The 27,259-nt window shown below is 47.2% G+C and overlaps 1 protein-coding gene across 7 annotated transcripts in view; it reads right to left on the bottom strand.

Annotated features, from left to right (window-relative positions):
• Positions 1–18,641, bottom strand: part of BRD9 (bromodomain containing 9) — a 1,136,180-nt gene extending 1,117,539 nt beyond the window's left edge. For 4 of the 7 annotated variants that reach the window (XM_069620585.1, XM_069620589.1, XM_069620586.1 and 1 more), the window contains exon 1: positions 18,513–18,638. In XM_069620585.1, coding sequence (XP_069476686.1) covers positions 18,513–18,591 — 79 coding nt within the window. In that variant the 5' untranslated portion in view covers positions 18,592–18,638. Of the gene's footprint in view, positions 1–18,512 lie in introns of all 7 variants that reach the window. The other 3 variants (XM_069620587.1, XM_069620591.1, XM_069620588.1) reach the window with 2 other exon arrangements.
• Positions 18,642–27,259: the final 8,618 nt, after the last annotated feature.

Below are 27,259 nucleotides of genomic sequence, written 5' to 3'. Positions count from 1 at the left end.
TAAACATCTGCAATGACTCTAGGATGGTCTAAAGGGGCTTGAGCTTTACATCTAGAAGTGATTCCAGCCAGAGCTTATCCTCCTCCCCCCTGGAGGAGGAATTTAGATCCTGTCTCAGTTTCCACTCCGGGCTCCCACCCATATGGCTATTCACCAATTGATCCGTTACTACAGCCCCTCACTGTTAAGACACATAATGATGGGTCCACACTGCGCAAAGTTATAATTAACTCTTTATTGAGTTAGTAACAGCAACAACCCCCAGCCAGGGGAAATCTTCTCAACTGACCTAGTGGAATGTGGAGTCCCTCAGATGCTGGAACTCCACATTCCAGGAGGCGATGTCAGTGAACATATTATGACAACAGTAACCAAGTTATGAATGAGATGTATTGCACACACAAGCCCATCAATACATAGACATTTAAATATAATAACTTCTAATATGATAGACTGTAACCTCTAACACTCACCATCCGGTCCCCCATCCCTAGTCTCACCCCCTCCCCTTCCACTTCTAAAGATTTCACCAGATTCTTCCTCCTCATGGACAGTACCTTCCCCACTTTCTACTGTTCTCATCACAGACCTGGACAACGCATCTGCAACCACATTATTTTCTCCTTGCACATGCATCATAACAAATTGTAAACCTTGTAAACTGCTCACCCACCTGATGATGCGTCTGGACACACCTTCCAGACCACCCTTAGAAAATGTACTAACCAATGGTTTGTGGTCAATGCAAATAGTAAACTCTCATCCCCATAAGTTTCTTTTACATTTCTCCACACCCCAGACAGACGCCAAAACACCTCTTTCTGAACAAGAGTACCTACGTTTAACTTCCTTAAGAGTTCTAGAGGCAAACGCCACAGTATAAAGCTCCGAGCCATACTGCGGCATGAGAACACCACCCAAGCCATAGTTGCTTGCATCCACAAATAACAAACTGTACCATTCACCACAGCCTGTTTAATGTCTGTAAACTCCTTCATACACTTCTCATCTCAAACAAACAACACACCTTTTCTAGTAAGATTACTCATGAGTAACAGCCACAACCCCCAGCCAGGGGAAATCTTCACAACTGACCTAGTGGAATGTGGAGTCCCCCAGATGATGAGATTCCACAGTCCAGGAGGTGAGGTCAGTGAACATATTATGACAACAGTAACCAAGTTATGGATGAGATATATTGCACACACAAGCCCATCAATACATAGACATTTAAATATAATAACTTCTAATATGATAAACTGTAACCTCCAACACTCACCATCCGGTCCCCCATCCCTAGTCGCACCCCCTCCCCTTCCACTTCTACTTCCTTATCTGCCTCCATACCAGGGTGCAGAGGATCCTGAGGCATACACACCCCAAGCAACTGCTCCTGTAGAGCCACTGCCTGAACCACTGTGCCCCCAAGTCCCCCATTCTCTCAATACAACTATTTGTTTCAGTGGTGCTACATTTGGGATTCCCTTCTGAACCTGAAATAGCATCCCATTTTGCTTTTCCAGTAACAGTAATGCGATTCACTATTTTGCTGGCCATGTCTTGCAAATACGAATGAAGGGAGTGTTGCAAAAGATGGGGCTTAACCTTGGCAAGCTCCTGGGCCGTTTTAATTTGTTTCTTTTTTTGCCCTTTCTGTCAGCGCCCCCGGTCTCCAATCATCCCTTGCTTTTCTTTTCACCATGGTGGAAGTGCACCTAAGAACAGTAAAATTGAGCCATTATAAAATTGGTTAAAAAGAGTAAACATACCGCTAAAACGTCAATGTCTAAATGGTGACTATGCAGTGGGACCTTCCGGCATGCGCCAGAGCATAAGAAACAAATGGTAATGGGTTGTTGGCCACAGAGGACCACAACCATCTGCGGGACAAATACAGCCACCCGCCACCCTGGATTGATAGCTTAGTAAGGACTGTTCGGCTCCAAAGGCAGCCACAACACCCACGGTCACAGATGGCCACCGGCAGCCAGTCCTCAGGAAAAACCTCAGACAAAGAGAGGGGGGACAGGGAACGCCCGATGGCTCAAGGAGCAGCCTTAGTCTGTCTGTCTCCCCTAACCCCACTCTCATAAACACAAAACTTGAAACAGTCAGAGGCATTGGAGAGCGATAGATTTCAGCGGCAAATCAATAGTCAACCAGTAGCACGGCTCACGTCTAGCTTGGCACACTCCTTATCCAATTGCCGGAATAAGTAAATAGCCACTCAGTTGGCTGGACCTAGGGTAGCAGGCAAAAGTGGAGGGCTGTGCAAATATATTCACGTACAGTTTTTCAACAGTCCAGCTATTCCGCACTCCACTATCATGCGGAAGTACCAAAGTGCAGAGGGGTGGGGAAACCCGGGTTACCAGCGGAGGTCGGCCAATGACTTACTTGCAGACCTTGGTGACTGGAGTAACCCCCTCCATGCTGCTCCACCACAAACCACCAATAACCACCTGTGCCTCCACTTCACCTCTGTGCAGCACTCTGCGCTCGTGTTAGGGTTAAATGCTCCTCCTCCTCCACCTCACGTGAGCATAGGCCGCAAAAACAGCAGTAAATGTGCTAATCATCTTCACACCCAGTTTATAAAGGCTGGAGATTTCAACACCATTTTAAGCACCTCCCTAGGTAGATCCAGCAGAGTTGCTAGAGCTCTTTCATTCTCTGCATAGGAAATTCACAAGGGCATGTATGATTTTGAGCTTTTAGACCTGTGGAGGTCACTCCATCCAAGTGATAGGGAATATTCATAATACTCTTCAGTCCATGAAATGCAATCACAGATGGAATGTATCTTATTCGGGACGGGACTGTTACTTAGGTCTCGGGAGTGTATTCTGCTCCTCAGAACTCTCTCAGAACACCCCCGCTTATTGTGGACATTTTTTCTTGAGGAGAATGTAATTGAGCAACTTCTGTGGCATTTTAAATTGCATGCACTGTCGGATGCAGCATTTAAAAGTGACATCAACATGGTCATTAACGCCTTTTTTTAAACTAATATCGGCCTGGTCCCCCTGAATATTTACTATCTGGGACATGGTCAAGGTTTATCTTCATGCTGCATGGGCATAGAGAATGGAGTACATAAGGCCATAAGGAGGAGTTTGACGGAGCTCGAGGTAGAGATCAGACAACTTGATATTGAAATAGATCAGGTCCAGCAATAACATCCTGCTTCCATCCATAAAAGTTCAACTGGACCAATTTCGCTCACTTGCAGATCAGGCGGTAAAATTAGTTTCTGCCCAGACACAGACCCGAAATATGGAGAGGGCGGAAGACCTGCCACTTACTAGCCTTACTGTTGTGTTCTGTTCACCTCTTTTGTTTTGCTGTAGTCACCCCAAGTGGGACGGGTATGCCCAGACATGGGTCCGTGACTGCTGGGCCGAGAGACCCAAGCTACTCCTCACTGATGAGGCCTAACAAGACCAAAACATGTTTGTGGATGCTTGTGGTCTCGTGCAGAAGGGATGTGACCTAGTAGTTCAGGCTAGACTGCCCCTTTTGGGGTGGGACCAAGCCTGATTTGCATATGGTCTTTCCCCTTTTGTAATGGCTTGGCAGGCAAAGAACAATGGCCTGGAGTGTTGCCCAGAGCAATTCCAGTAGTTAACATTAATTCTAAACCTTCCAGCCATCACCTCTTTTGTTTTGCATTCTGAACTGGGGCTTACCAACATAGCGACCATATTGAACGATGAAGGGACACTTATGTCAGATCTGAGTGACTTAGTGTATATGTTTCATGCTTCTAGCAAGACACTGTATGCTAGGAAGAATACACAATTCCCTATGGAACTCAAAGTAAACCTATGTGATATGCCAAAGTGCAAGTTAAATCAGAGCACCCTATACTCTTAAATGCCCCAATCACGGAAAGCGATATAATGAATGCCATTGCAGCGCTACCCACCTCAAAAGTCCTGGTATCGGATGGTTTAACGGCTGTATTTGTTTTTTTAGGAATTTAGTCCTAAAGTGTCCATGCACTTGTTGAAATCTGGCAAGAAGCTTTCCAGCATGGCTCCCTCCCTCCTTCTATGGTGAAGTCATGATTATGCTAATCCTGAGGCCCAGGAAAGACCCCACTAATTGTGCCTCCTATAGACCTATAGCACTACGTGTGGTGGCATATATCTAGTTGGCAGATATGAACTCTTGTCAGGAAGTTCTGTGGATGAGGGGGCAGATAGAAAAAGGGGGAGGGCGGTGTAAGGAACTCATGGTGGCAACAGTAAAGACAGACACAAGTGATCACAGTTCAAGGGTGTTTATTTAACTGTATGCAGGTTGGAAAAACGCCTAATCTAAACCTAAATCTAAGATAGGAGCAAGCGTCAACCATCAAACGAAAATAAGGCAGTCCTAGTGGCATTGTGTCAAATGAAAAAGGGCCTATACTAAGAAACCTATTGCCAAGCCTTCCAACTAATAGAAAAAGGGTGTGGGATAGTTTTCAAAAAAAGAAAGTGTTCACAAATAATATGTCAGGATATGGTAGCCTGGGTCTTCCTTGCCCACGTTTTGAGCACGGGGTAAGGTGGGATCTTGGAGCACAGCACAGTCTCGAGCTCTCCCAGCATGAGACGACATTTCTGTGTTAGCTTATCAGGAGCCTCGATGGCCAAGTCTCTTTTATCTTCAAAAAGTGTCTTGCCTTCTTGGGTGAGTAAAATAACAAACACAAAGTTCCTTTTCAGGTACCAATCGCTTTCCACAAATCATATATTCAGTCCCCTTTCAGTGGGTCTTGGGTGATGACTTCCACCCCGGGAACCCCCTCTTCTGGGCTTGGATCCTAAAACAGTTCCTATCGATATCAAGGCCTTCAGTGGTTGAGTCTCTTTTTTCCAAGGGGCTTAATAGGTTTACAAAAATGACTAACAAATGCAAAGTTCTGTTCCACGTATTCCTCAGGGGATGGCTTCACCCCTGGGTCCCCCTCTTCCGGGCGCAGACTCCTCGTTGCTTTCAGTCTCCCTCCACTGGGTTCACTATGGCTTATTTTTCGGGTGATGGCTTCACTCCTGGGTCCCGCTCTTCTGGGCGCAGACCCCTCTTTGATTTCAGCCTCCCTCCACCGGGTTCACTATGGGTTTCTCTTGGTTCCCAAATCTTAATGTCCTTTCTAACAGTTCATAGTGGACATCCCTCTACCAGGTTCACGTTTGTCAAAGCACTGTTTTTTGGGACTTTAGACTTTGTCCCCGCTTAGTCAGCATCACTCTTCTTCCGGGTTCACTCTGGCCAACTTCACATTCACATTTACTTTCAATGTTTGCAGGATTTCTCAGGCATGGGGTCTGGCATGGATTCACATGCTCATGAATATTCCCCGTCCCGGTCGTCAGGCTGGGAATCCTCGGTAAAGTTTCAGTTTTGTTTCTGAACTGTCTTTCTACTAGTAACCAATCACTGGTCTCTGTGTCATACTGCCCCCAACCAATGACTGCCCTCTACCTAAGCCCCTCCTCTGGCAGCCATCGTCAGATTTTTACCGCACGTTCAAGAGTCCTTGTGCTATAGCTCTCAAGCTTTTACTGCATTTCGCGATTTTTCGAGGAGTTTACTCTTATTCTTTCGGTCAATCGAGCCTCAAGCTCCACAAATTCTACTTCCGGTCAACGGGGACCCGTTTTGGAATTTCCTACGCCCCTCAAGGGCGAATTTTTGTCGAGTTTTCACTTCTCAGAGGATTCCGGAAGACCTTTGAGGCCTACACCGCATGGTCATGGCCCAGGACAAGGGAAACACGACTCCAGGACCTAAGCTGTTCAGAAGCTGCCCTGGATGAGGACTACAGAAAGTCTTCAAGGAAGATGAGCACTCCCGCTGCCTCTACTGCCTTCACAACGACAAATCGCACGTGGAGAAGGACTGTGCGTTTTGTAAGAACATGTCGGAATGGACAATGAGGGATCGTCGTACCCGACTTGCCAACTGGCTGGAGGGGAAAGCCCCGGTCGATCCCGACGGCGACAGCCGAGGGGGAGCGAGGCAGCGACCCTCCCCACAAGGTGAAGGCCTCAGGTGCGCACAAAGTTGCGAAGGCCCTGATTCACCCGGGTAAGGCCTCAATCGAAGGAGTCGTGGCGGCCCTGGCGAAGCCTGTGGAGGCCAACCCAGTAGAGACGACAACCGGGCCTAGAGTTTCCCTGCCACGCCGGAGGGAATCCTCTTCAGCCTATCAATAAGACCCCCGTGAAACCCCAGGTGGAGAAAGAGGGGGGGGCACGGTAGCCATAACAGACACAGATACCACCTCTGAAGATGAGCTGGCTGGTGTTGCAAAGATCCTGGACAAGAGGTTCGAGGAAGTCCGGTCCTACGGGAGGGATCCCGACGAGGCGGACGTAGAAAGCGACAGTGGAGCCGATGAGGAGCCGCAGACCGTGGAGGAGACGGAGGACCCTACTCCCCAGCCGTCGCTCCCGTCCCAACTGGTGCCTATGCCACAGGACAACTCAGGAGCAATCTTGATGGCTATCCAGGTCCTGTGTACGGAGATAAGGACAAGATTGCCCTTAACCCCAGAGGATGATCCAGCAGCGCCTGGACCATCAGGAAGCCCACCGAACAAGCAGAGGTGAATCCATCCTCCCCCTCCTTTCCAGCATTCACCTCCTTCCCCTCCACCGAGGGATGAGACGGGAACCGAGACAGCGACAACGGGGACGGACCACGATTGTGGCGACGATGGGACGGATCTCCCATTACCTCCTGCCGGGGCCTCCCCTCCCGACGAAATTGTCTCTTTCCATGCCATGATCGCCAGGGATTCGGAGCTCTTCAAACTTTGTACCGAAGAACAGAAGAAGGAGGGCTTCCTCTACCAGCGACAGGAGGCCAAGAGGAAGACCGTCCTCTCAGTACCGTTACTAGACGACATCTGGGTCGAAGGACTGTCGCTACTCAAGAACCCGTCCACGGCTCCTGTGAAGAGGGACCGTTATGAGAAGAAGTACCAGGTCCCAGATTCCGCCCGATGTGCCTCAGAGCTCAGCAGTCCCCAGATTCGGTGGTCTGCGCAGCGGCCAAGAAGAAATCAGCAGGGGCGACGGTTTCAGCTTCCACTTCCCCACCGGACGGCGAGGGGAAGAAGCTGGACGCCATGGGGCGACGAGTCATCTCGTCGGCGGCGACGACCATCAAAGCGGCCAACGCCCTCGTGATCGTGGCACGCTACGACAGGGAGCTGTGGTTCAAGATCGCTCCCCTCCTGGACTTCCTCCCAGACGACAAGAGGGCAGAAGCCCTTGAAATCCTGCAGAAAGGTGTGGTGGCTTCGGACCACGCCAACACGGTTGCCACGGACATCGCCGACACCGGCTTTCGCCAGATGGGCAACAGCGTTTGCCTTCGTCGGCGTGGTTGGCTTAAGGCCACCGATTTCCGTCAGGACTTGCAGACCAGGGTACTGGACATGCCCTTCGATGGGAACAACCTGTTCGGCAAGGCAGTGGACGAGTCACTGCAGGCCATCAAGGCGGACACCGAGACGGCCCGGGCCTTGGGTTCTCTCCAACAATGACAGCCGCCCTTTTGGACCTACGGAGGCAAGTCTCAAGGTGCCTCCAAAGGATTTGGTGGCGGTTCTCTCGTCGTACCGCCAAGCGGCCCATTCATCATCACAGGAGGCCTACAGATGCTGCGGCAAGGCCGGAGGACATCATCGTCGCCAGGAAGGCAAAGGCGCCAAGGCCTCGGCGAAGCAGGATTGAACCGGCCGCGGCATCGCCCGGTAGGGAGGCCAGCTGGTGAAATTCGTCAGCGTGTGGGAGTCCATCTCCACCGACCGTTGGGTGCTGGACGCGCTAGGCCGCGGGCACACTCTGGAATTCCAAAGAAAGTGTCTCCGTCTACCACCTGTGGCCAGGAAGGAAAACCACATCCCACAGCTACTTCTGGAGGTACGAGCAATGCTGAAAAAGGGTGCGATAGAACTCGTCCCGAAGAAGCTCCGGGGCTCCGGAGTGTACTCGCGGTACTTCATCGTCTGAAAGAAGACCAGCAGTTGGTGACCCATCCTGGACCTTCGTCGTCTAAACAAATACATCAAGTCCCGCAATTTCCGGATGGTCACCCTCCAGCACATGCTGGGACAGCTGGAGGAAGGCGACTTCCTATCGTCGCTGGACTTGGAGGATGCCTACTTCCACATCCCCATTCTCAAAGGACATCGAAAGTTCCTACGATTCGTGGTCCAAGGACGACACTATCAGTTCAAGGCCCTTCTCTTCGGATTGAAGTCAGCACCCAGGGTCTTCACCAAGTGCCTGGCACCGGTAGTGGCGCGGCTGCGCCTGCAGGGGATCCACATTTACCCCAACCTGGACCATTGGCTCATCCGAAGCAAAGTCAAGGAAACTCGCAGTCGATCACACAGCGAAGACCGTCCAACTGCTCACGGATCTGGGATTCTCGATCAACTTCGCAAAACCCCACCTGGTACCGTCGTAAGATGCCCTGTTCCTGGGAGCCAGACTCGACACAGTGGCGCGATTGGCTTTGCGGTCGGAGGAAAGGACGAAGGCCATCTTGGGCAAGGTACAACGGCTGTTGACCATGGACGTGGCTAGGTTGAGGTCCATCAAGTCCCTACTGAGTATGATGTCATCGTGCATCTACCACATGCGCCTATGCAGGTTGTGGATGCGACCACTGCAGGAGTTCCTCGACGCCTGTTGGATGCAAGCGGCGGGCAGCTTCAAAGACAGGATCTCACTCAGCGAGACTTTCCGCCATGCGATCCGGTGGTGGGGCACCCGCGCACATCTAGCGGCGGGCATAGACTTCCAGACCCCGGCACATCAGGAAACGGTGACAACGGACGCCTCCCTGGAAGGATGGGGAGCGCACACCGGAGATCTCCACGCAAGAGGCCTTTGGCTCCCGGAGGAGAAGTCACTACAAATCAACGTCCTGGAGCTCCGAGCCGTGTTCTGGGCCCTCAGGTCATTCCTTCCATCCCTCAAGGGCAAGGTGATAAGGGTCTTCACCGACAACACCACCACAATGTTCTACATCAGGAAGCAGGATCTGTGGCACTTGGCCGTTGCCCAAGGTATGTTCCTGGTATCTTTCCATCTGGCAGGAATAAAGAAAACCATTGCCAACTCATTCAGCAGGGAGCTGTGCTCGTGCCACGAGCGGGAGCTTCGGCAGGATCAAGTGGATCTCCTATTCCGCTGATGGGGCAATCCCCATATCGACCTATTCGCGACAGCGACAAATGCCAAGTGCCGGAGGTTCGCCAGCAGGTTTCCCCAGCAGGGGAGCATGGGCGATGCCTTCTCATTCCCCTGGGACGGTCTGTTCCTGTATGCGTTCCCTCCGTTGTCGTTGCTGCTGCGACTCATCAGTCCACTCAGACGGTCTCGGTGCAGGATGATCCTCATCGCACCGGCGTGGCCGAGGCAGATCTGGTTCCCAGATCTTCTGGACATGTCAGTGTCCCCCCGGTCAAACTACCGACGGACGCAGATCTTCTCGCCAGGGAAGGGGGCGCCATCCTCCATCGCGACCCAGGATCACTGAACCTCCAGGCCTGGCTCCTGCAGCACTAGAGTTCGGAGGGTACAATAACCCGGAGGACTGCAAGGAGGTGCTTGCAAAGGCCAAGGCGTCCTCGACTCTCAAGTGCTATGGACACAAATGAAAGAGGTTCTCTGTCTGGTGCCGTGCACAGAAGATTAACCCTCTGCGGATTACGGCCCCTCAAGTGCTGCCGTACTTGATATCGCTGGCCAAGGCGGGGCTGGCACATGCCTCCATCAAGATCCATCTGGCGGCTATTTCCCGCTACACCAGAACTCCGGGGCGGTCATCTCTGTGGTCTCATCGCCTGGTGAAGGAGTTCATGAAAGGACTGTTCCGGTTGTTCCTGCCGGTGAAGGCCCCGGCCCCAGCGTGGGAGCTCAACGTGGTGCCGACCAGGCTCATGGTGCCGCCATTCGAGCCACTGCATTCGGCACCATTGAAGTTCCTATCGTGGAAGACACCGTTTCTTGTGGCCATCACCTCTGCACGACAGGTGGGAGAGATCCAGGCCCTCTCCTGTAAACCTCCATACCTAACATTCCATGAGATGAGGGTAGTGCTGAGGATGCACCCCACCTTCATGCCCAAGGTCCCGTCGGACTTCCATCTCAACGAGCCTGGTGTTACCTGTTTTCTTCCCGTCGTCTTTGTCGCCAGCTGAGAGGACTTTGCACTCGCTGGATGTGGCTAGAGCGCTGAAGTTCTATGTGGACCGCACAAAGAGTCTTCGGAAGACATCACAGCTGTTTGTGAACTTTGGACCTGTGAACCAAGGGAAGGCTCTCTCGAAGGCTTCCATTTCCAGATGGCTCTCCGGCTGCATCATGCACTGCATCATGCACTGTCACCGGTTAGCAAACCGACCGTTGCCCGGCCGTCCGAGAGCCCATTCAACCAGAGCGATTGCAGTTACCATGGCGTTCCTGTCTGGTGTGCCCATGCTGGACATCTGTAGGGCTGCTACGTGGAGGTTGACGCACTCCTTCACGAGATTCTACTGCGTCGACCGGGATTCCAGGGAGGAGTCCAGAGCCGGCCAGGCAGTGCTGCGCAACCTGTTCGCCTGAAGGTGAGCCTGGTGAGGAGGTAAGAGATGCTTAATGTTGAGTTGTTGAAATGCTTAATGTTGAGCCTTGCCACCTCCCGTGGTTGTGCATGTGTGTACTGCTATGTATTCTTGTATTCATGAGCATGTGAATCCATGCCAGACCCCATGCTGGAGAAGGAACAAGTTACTTACCTGTAACTGTTGTTCTCCAGCATGGGTATGGCATGGATTCACATGTGAACCCGCCCTCCAACCCCTCTGCGGCTCTTCTCTTGGTCCTACTGCCACTTTACATGCTACCAAATCTGAAGATGGCTGCCAGAGGAGGGGCTTAGGTAGAGGGCAGTCATTGGTTGGGGGCAATATGACCCAGAGACCAGTGATTGGTTACTAGTAGAAAGACAGTTCAAAAACGAAACTGAAACTGATTTTTTCTTTACTGAGGATTCCCAGCCTGATGACGGGGAATATTCATGAGCATGTGAATCCATCTCAGACCCATGCTGGAGAACAATAGTTACAGGTAAGTAACTTGTTCCTTAATTCCCTTGCTGTCTTATAGTTCTTAGGTCAAAGGCTTTCGAATGTACAGGGATTTTGCTTGACCTCCTGTATGACCACTTTGAGCTATCTCGACGGCTCTCCTACGGCCTTCTGGTATCTGTAGTTTCACTCAGGGATCAATCAGAGTCGATCAGAGTTTCTCGAAGCAGCACCCACGTGGTGCTGGTCCCCTTCTGCAGCTGGTCTCCCCTTTACAATTTTTCTTTGAACTTCTTTTACTTTGCCACTTTGCAACTTTCATTCCCCACAGCCCGGTTCTTATCAGTTTTCCTTTCGACTCACTGGCTGTGATGAACCGCTTGGTTTTCTTCGCAACTGGAGTCAAGGCCGGTACCATGGTAGCAGGAGTCTCCCTCGATCCAGCTTATCAGCGTCAATACGCTCTGCTGCAGGACACTTGCGCTATTCTCCTCGGTTTTACGATTCCTTTTGCAGAGGTTTTGCTGGGTTTTGTCAACAAGGGCAAGGTCGTGTCTCTCCTCATCTGTCTCTCGATGTTTGTCGCCTTTCTCCTCCTCTTGAACTGCCTGGTCTTGATAGCTGTCTCATTGTGCGGTCTGCCTCGCTCGTACTGTGCTCTCTTGCTCCTCTTTTTATCCCTCTGGGGAAGGGAAAGGGCCGTCAGGTGTGTGTGATTCTGATAAATTGCCTGACTTTTGCCTGACCCTGGTATTGGGAAAAGTCAGGTAAATGGCTCTGGTGTTAGTCCATTGTCTTTCATGTTGTGCAAAAGTGTTTGTGTCAGAAAGGATGGGGAAAAGGTGTTGAAGGAAGGGGGATACCACGTCTCACCCGTCAGTGTCCCACTCCCACTCCCCGAGGACACCCGATCCAGGTGATCCTCCCTCACTAGTCCACCCACAGGATCCAATAGCAATGGTCATGTCCTGGCCACCTGGACGACAGATCTCCAGGATTTAGCCAGGGTGACACCTTCAGGTTTCTCACAGCGGTTAAACAGGCATAGGGTGCAAACTTTAATCGGCCACTGAGTGACTACTGTATGTTTTTTATGTTGAAGGGGAAGTGTGAAAGGGAATTGTATCTGGGCAATCACAAACAATGGAGGCTCTGCCAAAAACTAGGGTGAGTTGGCAATTAGTTGACAAGTTGTCCCACTGAGCTTGATCATAACCCTGGGGAGTGGCTTCCTCTGAGGGTTTGACAACTGAGAACTAGGTCTGCCTCCCATCACAGTCTTCAGCTACAACCCAAACAGACTTGTTTTTGGCACACAGAATGCTAGGATCCCTCGCTGATTGTTTCAATGTGTCCCTCCTCAGCACACGAGGGAAGCGGCTACATCCCCCATGCACAGCCCCCACCCACTCACACCAATACTAGAGCAGCGTCTTCTTATTCTAGAATAGGTCTCTGAAGTACAGGCAAGTCCCAGTTCGGTCCAGAACCTTGCTACGACCCACCTCAGCAAGCTCTACCGCATGAGGCAGACAGGCGGCTGTAAGCCCGGTCTGCCGTAGGGCGTCCCTCTGTATCTGGTGGGTGATAGGGCACCGCTGCCACACTAGCTCAGGGAAGCCTTTCAGAAGCTACCCTGTACTGGTGTAGCAGCAACGTCATATTTAAATGAAAAGCTCCAAGCTGCTGTGTACGAGCGGAGAGCTTATCACTTAAATAGTGCGCCACTGCCACACCAGCATGGGCAGTCTTTCAAAAGCTGTCCCATTCTGGTGTAGCAGCAGTGCCCTATTGAAATGAAAAAAAGTCTTGCTCCCGTGCTGGGGCACCCAGAAGAAGGGACATTTGTTTTTATGAGGAGCAAATCGTGATATATTTTTCAGTTTTTCAGCGGTGGCTGCAGGGGCCACAGCTCTTCCATTGTTTAGAATGGTAGGTATGTGCAGTGCATGTAACAGACAAATCAGAGCAGGCATATTAACCCTTTGTGCAATCTAACTGGGAATGGGAAATTTGGACCCGTAGGATACAAGTATATCTCTGTAACAGAGACATTAACACCCCTGGCTATATTACAGGGACTCAAACTTACTTTTATCTCTTATTTGATTCATTTTTTATTTGACTTTTTATTTTAGTAGAATTATCGGAGTACTGATTACATTTGAATTTTTAAGTTTTGGCTCCATGAGGTGGTGGTTTAGTTCCCCTCTGCACGTGAGCCAAAATGAATGCCCTAAATGATGACTAGGAGATAAGGCGTCAGGCTCAGTCCTTACCTCTTTGCTTCTGGACTCCTTTGCTGGGTAGACGTAAGGCCTGTCCTTTCAGGTAGCCACCATGCAACCCGATTACAGGATAACAGTTAAGCACTATTGCTACCCCGGGAGCCAGGTCCCAGGGGGAAAAAAACCTTGAGGGGGAAAAATACAAGGTGCTGAGAAGACGTTCCAGGTAAATTTGTTATTATGGGAATTTGTCTTTACAGGAGCCAGGAACAAGTAGAAAACACGAGGTCGCAAGGCAAACTACCGTTCCGCAATACAAAACAATTGCAATGCGAGAAGCCTTCTGAATTACCTCTATTTATTTCCGGGTATCAGATGTTGCCGAGCATGTGAACGCGATGATGTCACCGCGTGGCAAGAGCGTCTGGGAGCCATCTTGGATCGGGACGCAATTTGAAAGCGTTTCCAAAATGAAACCTGATTAGATAAGCGCCAAGTAGGCAAAAGCATGACATAAGGGTTGGCAGAGGCAGATATAGAGTCTGGCTTTTGTTTGGCTGAACTGCCTTTTGTCTTGGTTATCTGCAGTTAAAAGGTTTTGCATTTTGCAATATTCATATTACCAAACGTTTTTTAGGATCAGACAGCAGGCGACCATTGCCAAACACAGTTGGCCATTGCTGACTTTTGCCAGCGTCCAAACCAACCACAGTTGCCTATCCCCAAGTCAATCATTGCCAACCATGGCCCACCATCCCCAATCATAGCTAACCATTGCCAAGCATCGCCAATCATGGTCAAGTCTTGCCGATCATGGACAGCGATTGTGGACCATGGCCGACTATAGCCATCTGTTGAGCCAGTAAGGTTGTTCGTGGGTTGAGTCCCCACCACAGAGATCTGAGGAACACCTCTAGACTGCACCTTTTAAACTTTCAGGGTCTATCAAAGACCTTGAAATTATATGAGGTTAATGGTCAGGGTGTATTATTGAAGTGGCAAGAGTGCATTTAGTTTATGGAGGGTGTTTTGTCGAAGATTGTGTGAGAGAGACAGGTAGAGCGAGATAAAGACAAACACTTACCATTCCAGCACCCAATATGGAATCCAGAAAATCATCATGGAAGGGATAAACACATGTTATAAATATAATCCCCACCTGTGGAACACCACCAATCACTGCAGCACCCTTGAACGGCATTAATAAGCATGCCAATTAATCTGTTTTCACATACTGCCTGTGCCTGCTGTATGCATCTCCTTCTTAACAAATGTATGATATACACATCCTATAAGATAGCTAGACTGGTAATATTGCTGTGGAGAGGATTAATACACTTGCTACCGTGATCTCCACGTGAGCAGGAGTAGGTACAATTTTTATTTTATTTATTTCAAATATTTTCATGGTGAAACATATTCTAATGAGGCCTCAAAGCATTGACAACATTGGCAGCTTCCGCGGCCGAAAGGTTGATGAAATAGGAACAGTTCCAGTTTCTAAGAGTATCATCTGGTATGGAAGACTTTGCTAAACCAGGGGATTACACCAAGAACTGCACTAGAAGCAGCGAACATGCTTTAACAAGCTTGTGGCAGTGGGGTTTGAAAGGGAAGGCTGTATCAATCCTACTCACTGACAAATAATCTGGCAGGGCTTCTGTATTGATCTGCACAAAAGAGGAATACATCAGTACAGTACTCCACTCATGCACATCTCCTGAACTAAGGACGTGAGACCAAAGGACATGCAGGAGAGAAGAGGTGGCACTTTGCAGCAGCACAACGTCGCACTTATCTCCTGACTCAGGGTCTGAGCCCAGGCCATTGTAAAAGGGAGGCAACGTAATGCGTGCCTGCTGCACCCATGCACCAAAGCAGAATCACACTTGTGTTCGGAATCGAAGGCTTCTTACCTGCAGATGCTGTAAGGGGTGAGAAGCACAACATGTATGCCTACTGTGTTGATGTTTCTGCACAGCATACTGTGTTGCCCGCATCGCTCTGCCCCACGCCACAAGGGCACACCGTTCGTGGTCGAGGATGCGTGTGAGGGTCTCGCAGGGCGCTGCACAGAAAAGCACAGAGCGGCAGGCAGAGAGGTTGCTCCCATGGGGCTCTCCTGCTTGTGGAGTGAACTACACTATGCACACCAGCCGGGTGTTATAGCAGCATAGGTACTTTATGAAGAATAATACTGTATCTTGTTAACAATAACAAGACTATGGGCCTCATTACGGGTCTGGCGGTAACCCTGCCGGTAAATCCGGCGGGTTGCCGCCAGACCCGACAAAAATTACCAGCACCTGATTTCCCGGTAACACCAAGGTATTACAACCCCGGTGGCCGGGAAGTCAGGCGCCGGTAATTCTGTTCGTCCCCATTCCCAATGAATCCAATCTGACTCATTGGGAATGGAGACCAAGGAAGCAACGTCACCGTTAATAACGGTTTTGGTGCTTCTGTGAAATTCTGAGGGCGGGACGGCACCTGCCCGCAGAGTCATACTGTGCCGGTCTGGTAACAACAGTGCCGGTAGGCTTGCCGGCACAGTCGTAAGTCAACTTTATGTGTAGAAATGCTCATTTCGACACATATCTCTCAGGCATATTACCTCCATGTTCCTCTTCCTTGTCCCAGTACCTACTTTTAAGGTATCAGCCTCTTTGACAGAAACCCTTCAGGTGTTGGCATATGAGGAGGGTCACACAGCTTGCAGACTTAATTGCTACCGTAAACACGCTACTGGTGTAATAAAAATGCTGAAGCCAGGTCTGCATTCAGCCACTTAATTTATAAGCACTCTGTGTTTATTTCATTGAAGTGCTGTTAAGCACAATCATTGGCAAAGCCAACAGTTTTGGCTTGTGTATAATATTAGGAACTTGCCGGCACTGCTTAGATGTCCAGGTACTGCCACCATTTTGCACCTGCAACTACCAATGGGCAGTTAATACCAATATGACTGTGCCTGACAAGTGCCTTTGCCATGCCTACAAAAAAGCCCAAACTGTTTGCATTGCTAATGCTTGTTGTACCAGTGTGCTCCATCTTGTCGATGTTCCTGTTGCTGTCTGTCACAAACACACCTTGTACCCACCGACATTCCTTATGTAGTTGTTTTTATTAGTGCCTCTTTGATGGAAAATTGTATTTGAAAGGTTGCATTTCTTGATTTATGTAAGGAATCTGTGGCGGTATATGATGAGGATGTATCACTTTGTTGAAATTACTGTTCACGCTCTTTCTTGAATATAACATTTTGACAAAAAAGTGTAGAACCTAATGGAGGAAGTCTTATGTGGTGTGTTAAAGCCCTTCAATCAGTAGGATGGGTGAAATGCACAAGGGTGGTTCATGAACTCATAGATGTGGCACCAGGGACTGTAAAGCTTCATATCTTGATCGGCTGGAGAACACCTGGACACAGTGGCGTACCGAGCAGGGGTTTGGGGGTCACACTGCCACCCCACAGGCTCTTTTGAGAGCCTGACCGGGACTTTCGTCAGTGGGCCACCTCTCCTGTTCGGCACCTCAAAGAAGGTGCCCAAACGGGAAAGGTGTCCCCCTGGCAGGACAATGTGTGCTGAGTAATTCCTGCTCAGCACAGTAATTGTCCTGGCAGCAGGACACCTTACCCTTTCCGAAACCTCTGCCAGGACAATGTCCCAAGGAGCTCCAGGCAGCAGCAGAGGGGCTCACAAGTTGCTCTGTGTCAACAGAGCATTTCAATGTGAACCATTGGGCACTGATGGGAGGGAGGGTGGACTATTAGCAGGGACTTTTGTCCCTTCAGAAATGTGCATGGGAGGGAGTGATCAGGTGTGAGACGGTTGCATAACGCTGCAGGCTTTATGAAATAATGAGTATGGCTTTACCCAAGGGGGTGTTTGTTAGGCTCACATTAATCTGCATGATGCTATTGTGACTTTGCATGCAGGGTGGGGACAATAAAACTAAATCCATCCTCTTATTGCTCAACATATTTCTATAATGATGTATAGCTAAAGTTAATAATGAAACGGTAGTTTCTTATGTAATGTGCTTTGCTTCCAAGGCATTGCCATAAATAAAGTATTATTTAAGCACAAGAAATGCAAAGGGAAACATTAATACATATCTATATAAACTAAAACTGTGAAGATGTGCTCAGTTGCTTAAATTGTTCACATCCCAGTTTCACCATTTAACCAAAGTGTGTGATCCTGGGCAGACCATGTAATCAGACTGTCTCTGTAAGTGATTCACTTCAAAGCTTTAATATATCATGCTTTTTTTTTTTTTAAGCATGACTTGCTCCCTATATAACAGTGCAATCTAGGTATTTTGCACCACAAAATTATTTGCCACTTAGCTTACTTATGACAACTTATTCTAAAGTCAGTTGCACGGCGCCTCCAAGTATCAAAGACTGATGATGCTCCTTGCGATTTGCTTTCTGTTTAGTAATTTCTGTTGGTGCAATTCATATGCAAATTAGTTGATGTGTATGTATTTTGCCCCAGAGCGACTGGACAGAGCTCTAATAGATGAGTTCCCTGCATCTGTAATGATTCTACCCTTTTTTTTGTTGTGTTAAAATGCGAGATGCCACTAGTAATGTTACCAAAAAAATAGACTGGGGCAGTGGTGGGCGGTTGTGGGCGGGAATGAGACAACCTGGAATTGAGTGCACTGCATTTGAGGGGAAAGTAGCAGGAGTTTCACCGTGGCTGTCCCCCTCCCCCCCCCCCCCCCATCTTGCAATGCTGAATACTCCACTTACAGGATAATATAAAGTTTATGCAATGCCGAGCTTAGTTCCGTTGTGGGTATATATTAATCACTGTTTATTATTCTGAGAGAAAGCTTTACATCAGCGGCTTCCTCAAAGACAGCCTAGCGTTTTAATGCAAAGCTTTCTCTCAGAATGAACAGTGTTTTATCTATTACGCAACGGAGGCAGCTCGCGCGGTGCTCTGCTGCTTATAGCTTGGAAGAGGGGCTGCTGCTCAGGTTTAATGCAGCCAATCAGGGATACCGGATCGGTATGGGATACCAAATATTACAGAACACAAGAACATTTAACATTTAGATAAGGATGGCAAATCTATCACAACACAGAAAGGGGTGAGGAAATGTTTTCGCTGCGCAGACATTAATATAAAGCAACGTAGGTGATTCGCGAGCGCGTTCCCACCCGCGACCCAGGTACACACACTGATCTGAAGGGGAGCCGCGCTCACCGGCGTCGTAAGACCGCCACTCAGTCCGGTGCTTCTTATGTTTCTTCCCCATTGACCGACAGTCACCCACAAACTACGTGAAACCCGCGCATGCGCAAATGGACTTACACTATCGAAGATCTTCGTAACATAATGGAAGCTGATGTAGCAGAGACAGACATCTTAAAGTCAGGCAACAGTCCTGGCTGTGCTCCTATTATTTCATAGAACTGCTACTCTTGTGGCATTTTAATGAATAGCAAGGTGCGTAGCGGTAGCCCGGTCCTGTAAGCTTCAGCATGTGAAAGTTTTCTAACATCTCAGAGAAATATTGATTTATTTAGGCAGTTATAAAGCGCTCCATGATGCCCGTGGGCATCTTAGCACTACATGGTTACAGTGAAGTAGGGGAGGGAAACAATGGACAAAGTGTCCGTTGAAGAGATGAGTTTTGAACTTTTTTCAAAGATGTAGAAAGGTTCATCACGCAGGTGGGTGGGAAGCTCCTTCCAAAGAGTAGTAGGCGGACTGGGAAGCTGGACCCTGCTAGATCTTTTGTGGTTGAATCTCGGGGTGACTAGGCCATGTTTGCAGGCATATTTTAAAGGTCTTTCAGGGGAGTGTTTATGAGTTTATTTGCGAGGTATGATGGTGCGTTGTTGGCTAGACAACCATGAGTAATGGAGAGGAACTTGAAATTGATTCTGTCGACCAGGGGCCAATGTGTGGATTTTCTAGCCTCAGTGGTGTTCATGCTAGCCAATATCTTGGGACACTCGCAGTGCATTGTTCTGTAACGTTTGAAGCTTGCTCAAGTTTTAGATGGATGTGCCACTGAGCAGTGAATTGCAATAGTTACATTTTGAGCAAATAATAGCACATGCTACTTCGAGCCGTTTTTTGCAGACAGGAACGGTCTGCTGGCGGTGATGAGCTTTGTGGCGTATCCAGATGTAGAGGTAATATGATTGACCTGGCGAGTCATGTTTAGCGAGGAATCCAGATACATGCCAAAGGTTTTCACCGAGGTGACAACAGGGAAGTTGTGACCATCAATGGGGAAAGCTTTGTAGGCATGGTGAAGTTTGGCTAGGCGAGCCAGGGGGCCGATGAGGAGGAGTTCTGTCTTTTCATCATTGAGGCAGAGGCTGTGCATGGCCATCCAGGTTTGTATAGCTTTGTAAATAGTATTTACCCTAAGGTCTCGGGAGGATAGCTCAGCGGCAACGTGCTAGCCTTGGAAGCAAGATGACATAGAGCAACACAGATTCAACCCCCAGGTCAGCGCTTAGAAACCTTTGGGTATTAAGTGCGTTATAATTAACCTATCATATGGTAAGGGAGTCCTGCGTGTGGTGGCCAGAGAGGGGATGAGAATTTGTGTGTCGTCAGCATAGTTTAGTTTAGTTTCTTTATTTATACCTCGTGCCGAACCCTGAGGTAACTGGGCGCCGGAGACTTGGAGCAGGTTACAGCAAATTATGGACATACAACAAGATAACAGTAAGTGCATATGACCAGGTTACAGAGTGGTCAAGTGGTGGACACGGGAGAATACACTGGTTAGTGTGTCAGACAGTGGTGGCATTCTTGTTGGCAAGCCAGGACTTTGTTTTTGCTCTGAACGTCCAGAAGGAAGGTTCAGCTCTGAGTTTCAAAGGTATAGCGTTCCACATCTTGGCAGCGAGGACTGGCAAGCTGGAACCACCAGCCTTTTTTAGGGAGAATTTAGGGATGACTAGGCAGTGAGAATACAGTGTTCTGGTGGGTCTGGCTGAAGTGTGCTTGTTGAACTTGTCTGCCAGGTACTTAGGGGTGTCATTAGAGAGGCATTTGTAGATGATGACGAGGGATCTTAAGGTGATTCTGTCTATGTTGGTGTATGAGATGCCTATCAAGTCAAGGTAGTCAAATAGTGGTTAAGTGCATATATTGTATAAGGAGGTGGGTGACGCATGAACCTTGCAGTACTCCACAGGAGGTTGGAGTGGGGCGCGTGGAAACGTCCCCAGTGAAAACCTGAGAGGTTCTGTCAGCTAGGAAAGAGGTGATCCAGTTAGCAGTGCCTGAGGAGAGAAATGAGCTGAAGATCTGAGGTGGTGGTAGAGCGTTTGGTGGTCGACCAGGTCGAATGCTGCAGATAGGTCCAGGAGTAGGAAAAGGGAAAGGTGGCCTATGTTATTTGCATCAACAAGCTGATTCTTGAGATCCAAAAGGGCTGTTTCAGTTCTATGCTTTGGGCGGAATCCGGATTGCAGAGTGCCTAAAATGTGGCATGATTGTAGGAATTCCTGGATTTGTAGGTAGGCAACGCTATCAATAATTTTCAAGAGGAATGGGACTGTGGTGATAAGTGGTAATGGTTGGTGGCTATGGTGGCGTCGAAGGAGGTTTTTCTTAGTAGCGGAGAGACCCGTGATTCTTTGATTTGAGGACAGGTGGGACGAAGCCGGAAGTGAAAGAGGAGTTGATTATGGCGGTGATGAGAGGGAGAAGTGGTTTGGCACAATCTTTCACAATGGCAGATGGACAGGTGTCGCCTTTACAGTGAGATGGTTTAAGGCCTTTGATAATGTTGCCAAGAGTGGAAACACAAGTAGGTTAAAAGTCGAAGGGCAGGATGTTATTTGGTTACTTCAGGCGGTGAGCTGCGGGGCGGGGCTGCCAAGGCACCAGCTCGTTTGGCACAATCTTCGCTTGCAATAGTGCAATTTTGTATGTGAGTGTATCTTTGATGGTGTTACACCAAGAATTGTCTTTGATGGCGGTGGTGGTAGCGAGTGAGAGCGTTTCCAGCTCTCCAAGGATGGCAAATAATTCACAAGAGCTGGAGGACGTCTTGGTACTTCTGTCGTTACATGCAGGTATTTGTATTTGTATTTATTTTATTTATAAAGCGCAGCCAGGCCCGGGGGCATATGGGCGCATAAGTTAGGTCTGGTTACAAATAAGAGCAGTAAACAGGTGTTACGTTGCAGTTACAGGAGGGTACAAACAGAGCAGTCAACAAAAGTTCTGTTGCAGTTACAGGTAGGAACAAACAAAATATAGCAGGTGCATGCAAAGATACATTAAATTACAAAGTGAGCTGGCAGCAGTCCATCATGCTGGGATCGATAGGTTAGGCTGTTATGGAGTCCAGGTTGTGGAGCCAGCACTTCGTGTTGTGTTTGAACCAGTTAAATGAGGGTTCTGCTCGTAAAGGCGCGGGGATGGTGCTTTGGCAGCATGGATGGTTTGTCTGTAGTGGCAGGAAATAATGGCGAAATGAGCTTTGATAGTAGAGGTGGGTTCTTTGTGCCAGCCGGCTTCAGCTGCCCTTTTTTTGCATGGGTGTCCCTGAGCTCTGGGGTGAAACAGGAATTTGGGTGTTTGGCATTTTTGGGTTTACGGGCCTTGAGGGGGGCCAGGAGGTCAAGAGTCTAACTGAGCAAAGTGTTATAGTGTTGTACCGAGTAGGCAGTATCATTATAGTATGGAAGGGGGTTCCTGAGGAGCGGGATGATTGGGGCACTGGTTAGGTTGCAAGTGCTGCGTGCCATGACGGCAGCCAGCATGGTGTTAGGTTTGGTGCATGGGGGTCTGTGTTGGCTGGGGCAGGGGATGGAAAGGTGATGGTGTTGTGGTCTGACCATGGGCAAGGGAGGTTGGATGGGATGGTGATATTGCTATTATGATCCAAGATCCAATCTAGCATACGGCCATGGGAGTGTGTATGGTCAGTGACCAGTTGAGTGCATTCTAATGCTGTCAAGGAGATAGCCAGTGCAGCAGCCTTAGTGTCAAGGGGGTCGTTGTAGCCAAAGGTTAAGGTCACCCAGAATTAAGAGTTGGATTGTGGGCTTTAGGTTGGTTAGACTGAGTTGGGAGAGTTCATCGTCGAATGTTGCAAGTGGACCTGGGGTATTAGCATAATTGACCTAAAAACATTTGACCTAAAACATTTCATCAAATTTTTTTGGACCTTTTATTTCAGTCAAATGTAATTAAATATATATATGGGGGTAGGTAAGGGTATAGATAAGGTTATGGGGAAGTGGGGCGATGGTTGCGGGGGGTCGCATTTTAGATTGAAAAAAAGGTTAAATAAATTCGATCAAATGTCATTAGGTCAAATGGTTTAGGTCAAATAGACCCAAACCATACCTGGAGGTTGGTAAATTAGGTGGAGAGTGATGGTTGCGTTGGGTGTACATTTTAGTGTGGCAGATATAGATACGCAGTTAGGGAGTGGGGCTACGATGAGTGAGTGTAGGGGGATAGTGTCCTTATAAGTAAGGGCTGCACCACCCCCTTTTTTCGAGATTCTTTCACAGCGAAGTAGGGCATAGCCACTGGGGACCGCTATAGAGAGCGCGGGCCGCAGGTAGGCGTGAGCCAGGTTTCTGACTGTGTGAGGATGTCAAGGTCATTCGATGGGATTAGGTCAAGGATGTCATATGCGTGTGCCACCAAGGACCTGGTGTTGAGTAGGGCACATTCAAATGGGAGTGCCTGAGGCTCAGAAGTGAACGGTGCTATGTTGGTCTGGGCATCATTGGTCAGTGCAGTGGTTATAGGTGGGACAGGCGCAGGTCGCAGTCTGTCATTTACATTCCTCTTACACAAAGTTGTTAGAAAAAATAACCCAAAATGCAGTAGAAAACAAATAGAACACAATTTATTTGAAACATACTTGACAAACTTCAACCTAATTATCAACATGTAATGCAATGCAAAACTTCCATAAGCTTTCACTGTTTTGAATTGCTGTGTTTCCATTGTGTGTTGCACTAGTATTACTTTAAAGAAGAAGAGAACCTATCAACTCTGCTCTAGTTAGGTGACTAGAATTAATTACAAGACTCACAGGCGAATCGTATGAATAACGCCCCTTAATTAAAAATCAGAAAAACTGATGACCATAAGAGATGAGCTATCATTCATTAATTGTTCTTATTAACATACAATCTCCAATAAAAACAAGAAAATATATATAGAACATGTGTTTTTAAGATGTTTTTTCATGATGAACTTTATTACTAGCTTCGTGTCAATGTAAATGCAAATACCTTTTGTTGATAATACGTTTGTTTGCAGCCCAGTCAGAAAATAGGTTTCTCACTAGTATAAAGGTTTGAAGGTCTTTCAAAACAATATTTCTTCTATAATTGTAGGATTGAACATTCTTTAGACCTTCTTTTTCCTTTATTCTTTCTTTTTAATATTTTTTTCACTTCTTCTTTTTGTCAGGGCGAGCAACTTATCTTTTGTTGAAGTATTAATTAACACAGGAACATAACTACTTGCATGCACAATTTTTCCGTTTTTGTCTTTCTCCATTTTTGGTTGTAACAACTTTTGGGTTGGTAATACTATTCATGATTTACTCTGCAATTGAGGCTTTACTACATGTGGGCAATTGATTTTATGGTTGTTTAGAACTTTTTATTTTACTTCATGTGGTAACGAATGATACTCTTGTATTTTTAAAGTACAAAAAAAAGCTTTTTTATGCACTTAGCATTTTATTCTATTCTCATATAGAGAATAATAGTGTTAGGCTGCTAAATGCACGTAGCCCTTTATGAATTAGGAGTTGTACTCCGTGGCTGCTGATTGCACATAGCACTTTAACAACATTCTGTTGTATATGGCATATTTTGCACAGTTAGTCTAAACAGGCATTTGTACCAAAATAAGCAATTTAAATACACACGAGTCTTAATATGAACAGTTTATGTGAACTATGCACTAAATCTCAAATACCGCATTGTTCATACTAATTGACACCTTAAAATAAGTGATTTCTACTCTGTAATATGTCTTTGCCTACATTTTAGAATGCTCGATTTTAAAGCATGTTTTGTTTTACCATTACGTGTGGTTTAGCTTTTGAACCCAACCCAAGATGGTAGATCTGTGTAATAGACCAATAAGAAATGTGCGTGACTCTCTATATTACAATCATAGAGTTCAAATTTGGATAAATAGTCCTTCCTTTGTGTTTCTCGCCCTTAACGTGAGCAAGCGGTTTGTTACTGAGAAACGCGTTGTTTTCGTGCTGTTTTCTTTTCTGTCCTGGACAATTGATTAATTAAAGAACATTTTTTGACTGACATAAATGGTTCGATGCCTCAGTGTTTTGCTGTGATTTTTGCATGCAAGACCGCTTCCTGGAGTGCCTTCCGCCTTCCCTGCAGTTCTGTACAGGGTCTACCATATATATATATATATATATATATATATATATATATATATATATATATATATATATATCACAATACAAGGAAATTAGTCACCGTAAAGTGACTTGTGCTACCAACAAAGTGTACTATATTGATTTCAACAAGATGTTAAAATTAAAAGCTAATATTCACAAAATCTGCTATCCAACATACAGGATCTAGATTTTAGGACATGTCTTGATTTTTACGTCGTGTCAGTCTGTAAGAGGTTTATGCAATACCAAAAGCTGTTATATAGCTCTCAAAAACTTTTAACGTATAGGTAATGAGCCTGTTCTAAAAAGACAGCATGAAAAAGGCTGACGTGTTTCGTGATTCCTTATGCTTTTGCAACAATGATAGAACTTCTTCAGGGGATAAATCTTCTTTAGCGGTAGGATAGCTTTCCTTAAAAAACTCTCTGTGCTCGTGAGGGTTCTCAATAATACTCAACATAAAAGGAGTCTTAGCTTCTGACGTGTTTAGTCACCTTAGTACAAAAACAGCTATAATTAGCGCTGTTCTATGTAATTAATATATTATAAAAAATTTAACATGGCTTAACAAAAATGAATACATTATTTAAGTTATGCTTACCACTTAAAACTTGACTCTATATATAGTGGTAAATCAAACATCTGTTAAGCAGACAACAACCTGTGAAAATTAACCATAGTGTCACTAGTGTAGAGACACTAAAGCGCATACTCAAAATAAAAAGACGTTTTCTTTAAAAAAAAAAACAGTAAGCTCCACTGAGCTCATTAGATATCACTTACTTCAGTTACGATCAGAGGACTCCAATTCTTAAAACTCATCACTGAGTATTAATAGATGCGTTGTGTGGTTGACAAATATATAATCTTTCAGATGTATTTCTGTAGTGAAAAATAAATAAAGAATCGACAGAATAGGAAGGGGTACAACAACATCAAGGTCAGAACGTTGTTAAATGTTAAAGGTATTTTTACTGCGCACCGTCACCAATGGAATTGGTCCCCAGGCGCTCCGGCGGATCTGTAAATGATAAGGAGGGATGGGTTAGTAAGGTGAAGTGGGAGTAGGATAGTGAGAGGAGTGTTGTTCTGTTGGCAGCTTCAACTCGGTATACACCAGATGCAGAGCTTTGGTGCGGGTATTGGATCAGGGTCAGTCCACGTGTGCTGTTGCTCCGGCTTATGTGTTGTTGCAGTGTTGTGAAGTGCGTGCGGCTTGTTGTGCGAGAGATGGTTGTGTGAGTTTTTTGAGTGAGATAAGTATGCAGAGTTTGAGCTTATATTGGTTAGTGGGTTACCTGACCTTTAGCATGCTAACATTCACAGATTTGTGTGGCACCTGTTGACCCTCAAAGTTCTATCTGGATGCGGCGCAGGCTGTTAATGTTAATTCTAATGGCTGTTGATGTTAATTTGGAAAGTGCATGGACACGGTTCACATTTTGTCCATGAAATAAAATAAAAAATAAAGTCACCTTAGACTTATCTACTTACTGAAGACTTTGAGCAGTATAATATCTGTAGCGTGAGGTGGAATACAGCGCCAGGCGTCATCGTGCACACCATGCTCCTGTTGTGCTAGAAGTACTGAAATGCAAACAACAAAGTAACTGATCAACATCTAACTATATATAAATGGTCGTGTTTCAATATAAAAAGATATTTATTTTGAGTTTCTAAACTACTCGTGTTCAAAAGCCAACTTTAGTGCTTCTTACCTGTATGGGAGCTATAAATGGCTTGTAGTGTTCCTTCTCGATCACTGCGTCTATTCATGGAGAAACTAGTCTCAAACCAATGTTACCATATCATCTCGCGCTCTGAATGCGAACGCGTAGTAAGTCACGCGTATACTATGTAACTCGTCCTAAAATTTCTGTTAGAAAGTGTCAGGACCGGCGGGTGGAGGCTATGGAATTGCTGGAGGCATTAACCAATTCAGAGTAGCGCTCTAGTCCTCATCTAACATGGCTGCCTGCACTATAACATCCGGCTCCGCCCCTTCAGCCAGTGCGCTGTATCTGTTACCTCTTGTTACTTTGCTCCGCACTCCTGTGCCTACTCTTGCGTAATCTCTTGTGTGTACAACCGTTCCCTGCTTCCCGGGCTTCGGGGATTCCTCTCTACGGTGTCTTGTGTTCTCTGTCCTTTCATACTTATACGGCGTCTTGCCGTTATACCCCGCTGCCCTGTTTCTGTTCGCTTGTAACTCTTGCTATCCACGCTTTCGTTTTCCTTACTTGCATTCACGGCGCCTTGCCGGTTAAACCCAGCAGCTTTCATTTCACACGTGAGCTGCTGCTTTTCTTTTCTCTTGCACGTGAGCTGCTCTCGCTACTTCCATTTCCACACTGTACTTTCACGGCGCCTTGCCGTTCTGCATGGCTGTTTTCATTTGTCTTACACGCGAACTGCTCTCGCTATTGTTTACTTTCATTTTGATCCGTAGCTTTAGCACACAGCGCCTGTCCGTTCCTACTTAGTTTCCATTTCTAACGGTGTATGTGTTCTTAACCACAGGTATTTTCTATTGCATTCT

Source organism: Ambystoma mexicanum, chromosome 5q (assembly GCF_040938575.1).
Source record: "Ambystoma mexicanum isolate Mex_15411 chromosome 5q, UKY_AmexF1_1, whole genome shotgun sequence".
Taxonomy (NCBI): Eukaryota; Metazoa; Chordata; class Amphibia; order Caudata; family Ambystomatidae; genus Ambystoma; species Ambystoma mexicanum.
This window is presented reverse-complemented; position numbering and strand designations above follow the sequence as displayed.